Here is a 9,633-nt window from a genome sequence, read left to right as displayed (position 1 = left end):
GGATTGTCTGAAGCATATTCAAGCGAGGTACAGTCGGGCTTGATGACTGATCAAAGCCCTCGGGCTGGTCCCTTGGGCTTCAATCAGCCATCAAGCCCTCCGTATCTCGCTTGCCGATTATCTACTTTAGTAACGTTACTCTGATTAGGCGTATATGCAAGCAGGCCATTGAATAATTTCGCGGTGACCGTCTTTGCACCGGGTTTGGAGAGCTGAGCCATGGTTAATTCATAGATAGTGAGGGAAGGAGGTGCGGGGGGAGGGGGGGGAGGGGAGCGGGGGGGGGGGGGGGGGGGGGATACCAATAATTAAACTTCCGAGGCACTTCTTTTGGCACTTGAGACAATTTCTGTAACAATCAAGTGCTTTAGAGGTGATTTACACGACGGCAAGACTCATCCCATGCCTGATGCTACCATGGAGATCTAGTCACATGTGCTCATATTTCGGCGCGAACGGATCCCGGTACGGTCCCGGTGCCATGAGGGGCTGGGGGAGGGGGAGGGGGGGGGGGTGGTTGGAAATGCATATCTTGACATTCCGTGGTCTGTTTTGCAAGCTCTCGGGATCACGTGCTTCTCTTCCCGGCGGGATGCACTGCCGTCACGTAAATCGCCTCTTAGGAAGTCAGAGAGATCTCGAGCTGGTCTCCAGAAAAGCATGCTGTCTTCAAGCACTAGCTTCCTGTGTCCGAAAGAAGGGGGGGGGTGGTAAAACACAGGTATGAATCGGTTCGGAACCCAAATTTGGTTCCGAACCGATTCATAACTTAAGAATAATTGTTGATGTATGCATGTACATGTATGGTCACAATTCCCAGGAGCATGTGAATCAAAGAAACACGAGTATTCACTTCATTTAGCAGTTACTTACCATGTTGACACTGGTCTCCATGGAAACCTTTCTGGCAGTTGCAGGTGCCGTCTTCAGTACACTGACCATCATTCAAGCAATTGCACACTGCAGTAGAGATTGGGTGCATTCACGTATTTCCCAAAACACACAAATAGGGATAGAACTTGAATAACCTATTGGATTCTCAAGTCGTTGTCGCATGTACCTTGATCATCATGACATTGTATAGACCTCAACATCACCACAAACACTAACACTAACACCCATTCACCAATCCCAGGTATAACCAACTTATAATCATGCCTTGCACTTGAATAGAACACACGTTCAGCTAATAAAGCTGGAGAACCAGGCATAAACGCTGGGAAGTACTTTTTCTTGTCTTCAAAAACAACAGTCCAGCACGCGGGTATGCATGGGTCATATATTCTTTGACACGCGGGCTAAAATGGCAGCAGCCTTCTTTAGCCCTTACCTTCTGTGCAGATGGGTCCGTCTGGTCTCGGTTTACATTCACATGCTTTGTTCTTTTTCACCCAGGGATTTGTGCACACAGCTGCATTACATATCACACACAGAGAAGACAAAATGAGAGAGCGGATCAGCCATACACAAAATGGACAGACAAAACGAGAGTGTTGTGGAATTATCCACCACCAGACCAGCGCAAGGATATAAGTTGGACTATAATTATTAATTTCAATTCCAAAATGCACAAGAAGTGTACAGAAGAAAAAAAGCACGAACTCGACCAGGCCAGAAGCAAGAAGAACTGAACACAAGATATTGAAAACCCTTCTCCTCAACAAGCTGCATCACGTACAACGCAAAACAACTGGCTGCACCAGTGTGTGCATCAGCGCGTGCACCAGCGTGTGCACCAGCGTGTGCACCAGCGCTGCACCAACGTGTGCACCAGCGAAATCAATATCGAAAGTACGTATCAATCATTACATTACATACAACATGCGCAAGAGGGTTACTCTACTTCACGACGTAGAAGAACGGCATCACCAACGGCGAACAGACAGTTATCAGCTTCAGACTCAACAAAGTCCTTGGAGGACAGCTCAGCTTCCACAAAATCACGGATCCGAGCAGCCTGGCGTTCTAGATCAGATGGAGTCCGGCCCAGCCCAGGAGTAGCCGACAAGAGAACACCGGAGGGCTCCCAGCCAGGCATCGCACACATAGGAGAAATCTTGAGGACAGAGTGCGGACGAATACGGTCGAAATACAGTAACACGTCCAGCTCAGATCGCCAATCATCAGCCTCATCCAACACCTTCCGAATTAAGGTGAGGAGAGTGCGGTTAAATCGCTCAACAGATCCCTGTAATAGGGGATGACTCACGGCACCGTTGAGCACTGTCACACCAAACGTGTCAAACAGCGATGACATCACGGCGTTGATGAATTCCGTGCCATTATCACAGCAGACCACTCGGGGCGGGCCCCACCGCGTACACAGGCCGACAAATGCCTCGGCCACTGATGCCGCGTCACGTTGACGGAGCAGAACCGCTTCCATCCACTTGGTGAAAGTATCCATGCAGACGAGAACACAATGGTACTCTCCACTCTGATCGACGCCCAGTTCCAGAGTATCTATTACTACAACACTCCATTGGGCCATCAGCCACCACAGGGCGACTGGCATCTGCCGAAACGTCCTTGGTTGGGCTGGCAGCAGCACACGGCGAACAGTGGCGCACAAAAAAACTGCTGACATTGGGCAGCCATTTTCGGCAAATAGCACTTCGAGCGGAGGAAGCGCCATGTACCCTCCCAAGACGCATGACCACAGTTCACATGAGCAGCACGAACGACATCGGACTCGAGTGAACTAGGAATAACAGGAATGACGACTGCATCATTGGGCGGCAACTTCACACTTCGACACAGCATACCATCATGGACTACGAGCTGTGACTTGACCTTGACAAACGCAGGATCAGTAACTGGGTCACCATCGATGACTTGCTGGCAAGTCGCAACAATCTGAGGATCTGCATTCTGAGCAGCACATACTCTGTCCAATGAGAATGGACTAACGGTCACCACCGCAGCGGTGACGGACGGTGCAAAGGAGCGTCTTGCCACATCGGATCCAGCTGCTGGGAACACGGGTCAATTGATCCGCTTTGTTCTGCTGACTGCTGATCCACTGGACCTTAACTGTCAAGCCCGTGACAGCGACGAGATCAGTGATAATCTGGAGACGGCGCTGTACAAGTACCTGCTGCAGGCCGCTGACGCGAACACGAGACACCTTGCCAAGCACCGATTGCAACCAAGCAGCCACAGTCTTGGAACCGGTGAATAGTGTGAGCTCCTTCACTTGCCACTGCATGGCAAGGTGCAACCCCTTGATCACGGCGTCACGCTCAGCGATGTTAATGTGTCGCCGGTCGTTCTTCTGCCGCAACCAGCAGCCATCCTCGACAATCCTACTATCGGCCTGAATGACAGCACCATGTGCGATGTCCGAAGCATCACACCACAACGACCACTGTGCGTCTTTAGGAACTGACAACACACCTTGCGCAGGGTCATCGGTCTGCAGACGGTGAATGACTTCCGCACAACAAGCGACGACTTCATGAGACACTGGATCGTCCCATCCAGGCTGAAGGCTAGACAGACGCTTCAGATAACTGCACGCCAGGCGCAGCCAGGAGCCGACAGGATATTGGCTGGTCAGCTTGCCACACCACTTGAAAATCTCGCGCCTTGTGACGGCATCGGGCTGACAGGTCGGCATGACGTCACCACGACGCTTCCACCTCACTTGGCCATCTGCAGACTCTTACAGCAGCAGGCCGAGTACTGTAGCAGAGACAACTGGCTCCGCTGGCTTGGTGGGCAATCTGTACTGCGACAACTGATCGGTGACAGCACGCAGACGAGGCTTCGGAGCATACAAATCGTCGACATAGTTATCCACATCAGCTTACGCACGGAGGACCCACTTGACGATTATGTCCATGAATTTGGGCGCAATCGATAGATGGAAGCCCATCCTCTCCATTGCGAACAGCTGGCCCTTCCAGACGATCGTTTGGAACTTGGCGAGAGCTGGCGCGATGCGGATGTTGAGGTAAGCCTTGCTGATGTCCAGCAACACGTGGCTGTCGGCGTTGCCAATAGACCTCCACTGACACAATTTCTCTTGGCAAACAGGCACGTCCAAACCTGGATGCGACACAATCAACTTGTTGAGTTGCCGGTAGTCCAAACGCGGGCGGACAGGGGTGGACTCCTTGTGTGTCTGGAACACCGCCAACAAGGGAAACACAGCACCAGGCTCACCATGGACTGCTTGGTTATGGGGTACCAACCATCCATTGCGGATCAACATGTCCACTTCCTCGCAAAACTGTGACTCCTACCCTCTGTCCCCCTCTAAGTCTAACACATGAGGACTGAGACCTGTACAACAGGGTTTTTACGCCTGAAAGCAGGTGCATGATTTAACAAGCAGGTTGTCAGTCTAGATTTTATGCGCAGATGGAGAAAAAATGCGCAATTTTTTTGTAATGTGATGAAAAGCAGAAATAATAAGAAAAGATGAAATGAAAGCCTGCTCCGCACAACCCGGTCCAGCCTTGCGAACTGGGTATGGTGGATTAAGAACCCGGGTCAACGCTCGAGCAAGCGCTCTCCACTCCAGGTGTTCACAGCAACTGTTAGGGAAATTATAGAAAAGAAATAATAGGATGAAGTCAAGCTCATTTGAATTTTCGGTTTGTACGGTGTTTGCAGCAGCGCGGATTCGAATCTCCTCACGCATGTTCCTGTCGATGACCCCGAGTACGTTGTCGTGCCTCCAGGTGTATGCGTGTAACGTCCTGGTCCAGCGCTACGCGACAAGCGCCAAACACGTGACGCATAGTACAGGCCCAGGAGAAAGAGAGAGAGAGAAAGAGAGAGGGAGAGAGAGAGAGGAGAGAGAGAGAGCGAGATGGAGAGAGCACGAACGCACGTACCGGAATGCTAGCGTAGCGCAGCTACCTTGGATCGTGAAGGCGTACTTATCCATGCGCTGTTGGGTTTGTTCCTCGCCGAACGGCTTCACCTGTACATTTACAACACCAACGTGTGTTGTTGACACCAACGCTGCAGTCACAAATGACGCCTCAGCACCGGAGTCCAGGAACACGCGAACCTTCGCCTTTCGAGTTCTTCCCTCAACTCGTGCAACTCCGCTCATCAGCCGCACACTTGCTGAGTGTAGACAGCACGATCCAACCTTCTTCTCTGTTACTATCTAAGTCGGTTTCTCCCGGCTGTAACCTGCTCCATTCAACACATCATGTATTAGCAGATGGTGCTTCCCCTGGCATTTTGTGCACCTCAAGCCTGACCGATAGTCCCTTGCCACATGGCCATACTTGAGGCAGTTCCAGCAGAGTCTCTCTCGCTGCAGAAAACCTTTCTCCCTTCCTGTGGCATCGACTTTAGCTGCTTCTCTGCATCTGCGACTAGGTGAGAAAGTACTCATTATGTACAGTAACATTGAGTGCCGAAGAACAACTCTCCTTTGCCTAGCTTGAACTTTCACCTGACGACGGACAAAAGCAAAAAATAGCTTTCAATGTTTTGCCAAGAGTAGGTAACAAGCTCATCAGCTCAAACGCCTTACTCTTGAAGAACAAAAAGATTACAATTTGTGTAATGAAACAGGCTGAACACTAAACTCAGGAATAACGGGGTTTCATGTAAAGTTACTTTGTACAGTTCACATCTACTCTCGGACACTAGCGAAATACAATAAGAACAAGAAGCTGAAATCTGGAAAACAAGAACATTGCTGGTCTGAAGCCGGGACCCCATCCTAGGTACCTGAATGCTATTGCATGGTTTTAATTGGCATGAGCAGACTGTAACATACTCTAAACACACCCTGATAGATGCAGGACTAGATGAAAAAACACAGGCTAACAGCTGGATCTTGAGTACCTAGCCGGAAAATATAAAGACGCTCCGTAACGCATGACAATGGCAGGCCTCTATCAGCCACATGTAAAGTGCTGCCAACAAAATTGGTCTCTGGAAATTGGCGCAATGAGCATAACTTTGGAGTTTCCACATCCCGAACAATTTGACTGTGCCGACACCTCTATACTCATTACAAATTGCTGACTGACCTTGACATTGAGTTCCATTTCCGTGGTAACCTGACTTGCACAGACACATGTATCCGCCATCATTATCAATGCAGATAGCATCGACATGGCATGGGCTAGCCGGCAAACATTCATCAATGTCTGAACAACAGTAGGTAAGCAGAATGCAAGGGGTTACTAACTGATTACATACTGCATTGTAACCATGTCCAGCGTCATATAGGCACAACAAAAACAATTCAAATTCATCAGACAGCTCTAATAGCCTCAATCTCAATTGCTGCGAAAACAATTTGATCTTTTCTCGAGATTATAAACACTTGTGTCGCTGTCGATTGATTCTACAAACTCTGCTATAATCTATACTTGTCCAAATTCTGAAACCAGCAGAACATTTGCACAGATAAATCTTGCAAACTGCTGCTGCACAGATCATTTCAGCGGACAGTGGGGTGTTATGGCAGAAGCAGCAGAGAATGCGGCAAAGAACGAACAAACACAAAAAGGAACTCTGACCAGCTTTCAATACCACACAAGAAAACAGGAAATGGTTTGGTTTGCAAACACTGCACACCATCATCAAGTAGAGCATGAGACTCTTAATCTCAGGGTCGTGGGTTCGAGCCCCACGTTGGGCGCCAATGTTGTAGAATTCCCCCCCCCCCTCCCCCCCCCCCCGCTTCCCGCCACACAAACACTCTCTGACTCATTCAGGCGGGCAAGAGAATAACACAGTTACTTGAACAATATCTCTTGGAATAAATAACTAACTGGTGGGCGGGAGAACGGGGGAGAAGAGACAAAGAAATAATAAACAAAACAAAAAACTAAGTCTGAAGAAAATGTTGAATGACCTCTGCTGGGATGACGACTACACCATAGCTCAGAGATTAGAGCATCGCTGGCTACAAGCGAAGGTCCCTGGTTCGAGTCCTGGTGGTGACAGTCAATGTTTTCTTCAGACTTTTCCCGTTTGTCTCTTTCCCTCAAACCAGTTAAAATAATAAACAACCAACAGTTATAAACAGAGAAAAGGCGAACACATCGAAACGACCAATCAGGGACTAATACGTACAGAACACATGACCAGGCCAAGACAACCAGACCACGGACGAATCACACATGACTCTCATTCCCAGACCAAACTAGCACTGTGCATGTACAGCATTCATTTGACAGTCACTCTCACACAGACGGAAGTACATCCTCACACTCTGACAACGCGTAATCTTGCATGCACCACATGCCATAAACGTCACACATCACACCATACTCGCGCGTACACTTAGACCATAATATTATGACATCAGACACTGGACACCACCAGACAAGAGCCAAATACAACAACATGCGTAAATCATAGTCGAACAGAAATCCGTAACAGTATGGTTGAACTGTGTGCCATAATCATCGACTCGAGTACTATTTGAGAAAACTAGCGAGCATTCGACTGAATACGAGTATTCTACTGACCAGACATAAAACAATGCACGCCTACACTCTTGCAAAACCAAAAGTAGTACACCTGGTACGCATGATTGTAGTCTTGCTTGCAGCCTAGTTCGGGAAATACTCGCAACTACTGTGTTATTCTGCTAAGTAGGGACAAATAATATTAAATGTTGGGGGTCATACTACTGACAGTAGTTTTTGCGAAACAACGACTCGCTCATTTCAAATTTTCAAGAGAGGGATTGAGTATTGGACATACTCATGTTACCCTAACAGTAAAGGGTGTGTTTGGTTGGTACAAACTAGAACAGGATCCAACAGCTGGTGCACATGGAGCAGCCTCATGCCAACCAAACGGTACTCCAGAAACAGAGCACATTTTTTGTGAAAAATGTGCCAAACTTTGTTCATTCTTCAAAATGTTTATGAGTCACCATGGTCACTTTGTACGGTACAACGAGTTCAACGCAAAAAAACGTATGCACGTGATCATTTGGGACCAAAATCGATGTTCCTGCCACGTTTTACTGTGAACAACTGCTCGGTCTGCTCCGGCCTCGAGGCCGGAGCAAGCAGAACATGTTCTGGTCGACCCAGAACAGGTGCAGTCCCAACCAAACACGCTGTTCTGGTGAATCCTGTTCTAGGTCATACCAACCAAACGCACCCTAAGAAGCATGCGTATTCACTTCACTTACTATGCTGACACTTGTCTCCGTGGAATCCTTTCCGGCAGTTGCAGGTGCCATCTTCAGTACACTGACCGTGATTCAAGCAATTGCATACTGCAGCAGTGATTGGGTGTATACACGTATTATCCAAAGCACACAAATGGAAATAGAACATAGTATATTGGATTCTCAAGAAGTTGCTGCATATATTTTGATCATCAGGAGATTGTCTAGACCTCAAAATACCTATTTAAAACACTCATTCACCAATCCCAGGTATATCCGAAGCATACTCATTCGAATCTTTTCTTGTACATAAATGGAACAAATTTTCACCCACTTGAAGTCGGATTATGCTGGAAACCCTGGCATGGAAACGGGAGGTACTTTTCTTGTCTGGAATTATAACTTTCCATTGTCCATGTACCCATGAGTCTTAGTGTGTTAAACTGCTCTGGTGGTGGCACACACAAATAATGCTATCAATACCTTCGGAGATGACTCACCACGTCAAACGTACAACGAACCAGCATAGTCGATGCCGGTAGTTGCGAACGGCCTCTCGTGAACAACTCGGTCTGTTGGCAGCGGCGGGCAGACTTCTGAGGCAGCCTTAGCCTTGTAGCGGCGGCATAATTATAACACATCACTGAGTAATGTTGCGTAGCGCTCGTCGACCGCCGATAATCCAGAATTTCTGACGGATGTACAACAAGACCCCTTCTACACCTTGGTACATGCTTTCGACGTGCGTTTTCTCCAACAGCTACTTGGTCAGATGATGTTTACCTGTTAGAACTGGGTGCTTGGCTCCATACGCCAACTCGCTGTAGTGGAGTCGTCCCCCCGGCTCCGACCTACCCATGCTCATCCAGAAACGATGATACACCTTCGACCCAGCCTTCAATGGTTGACCTTGCTTCATCAGCTCAAGATCCTCAGCGAAACATTTGGCTTGAACGATGCAGTACAATACGTTGTCAGCTGCAAAATAGTTTAGTAAGAGGCTCAGTGTGCTTCCACTGCAACATCCGAGTCGCCATGCCCTGTGCCCACGACCACTTACTAAATCGGAGCCACCATTCATTATCAGATTCTCGGCTACAGGTGGTGGGTGACACTCGCACTTCTACACTGGACTCATCAGTACCAGCGGTTGAGGATGCGGTGGGCCAGTCATCGGGCTCCGTGATCCAGGTTGGCCCGCCCAACAAGAACGGACTACGGATCTGCTGTGCATTACTCCCACGTGACGGAAAATCTGCCGGTTTGTGAAGGCCCGGGCAATGGTTCCACACAATGCCGACCTTCTTCGATATCTCTTGGTCTTGACGGACGCGGTTCACCACAAATGTTTTCCATCTGTACGATGGATTACCGATCCAATAAACGGTAGTGAGACTGTCAGTCCAGCCATAGACTTGAGTGAAGGTCACACGCAGCTGCTTCACCACAAACTCAGCACAGCAAGCCGCTAGACATACTGCATGTAACTCAAGGCGGGCTAACGTGGGCGGAGACACCCT

General features: G+C 48.7%; 1 protein-coding gene across 1 annotated transcript in view; it reads right to left on the bottom strand.

Moving 5' to 3' along the window:
* The window catches only part of LOC135821752 (uncharacterized), a 34,454-nt gene that overhangs the window by 800 nt on the left and 24,021 nt on the right, over positions 1 to 9,633 (bottom strand). Inside the window, exons 5-8 of the mRNA XM_065334750.1 lie at positions 8,135 to 8,221; positions 6,006 to 6,125; positions 1,331 to 1,411; positions 874 to 960 (exon numbers count right to left, since the gene is read on the bottom strand). Coding sequence (XP_065190822.1) covers positions 874 to 960; positions 1,331 to 1,411; positions 6,006 to 6,125; positions 8,135 to 8,221 — 375 coding nt within the window. The remainder of the gene's footprint in view (positions 1 to 873; positions 961 to 1,330; positions 1,412 to 6,005; positions 6,126 to 8,134; positions 8,222 to 9,633) is intronic.

Source organism: Sycon ciliatum, chromosome 7 (assembly GCF_964019385.1).
Source record: "Sycon ciliatum chromosome 7, ocSycCili1.1, whole genome shotgun sequence".
NCBI lineage: Eukaryota > Metazoa > Porifera > Calcarea > Leucosolenida > Sycettidae > Sycon > Sycon ciliatum.
This window is presented reverse-complemented; position numbering and strand designations above follow the sequence as displayed.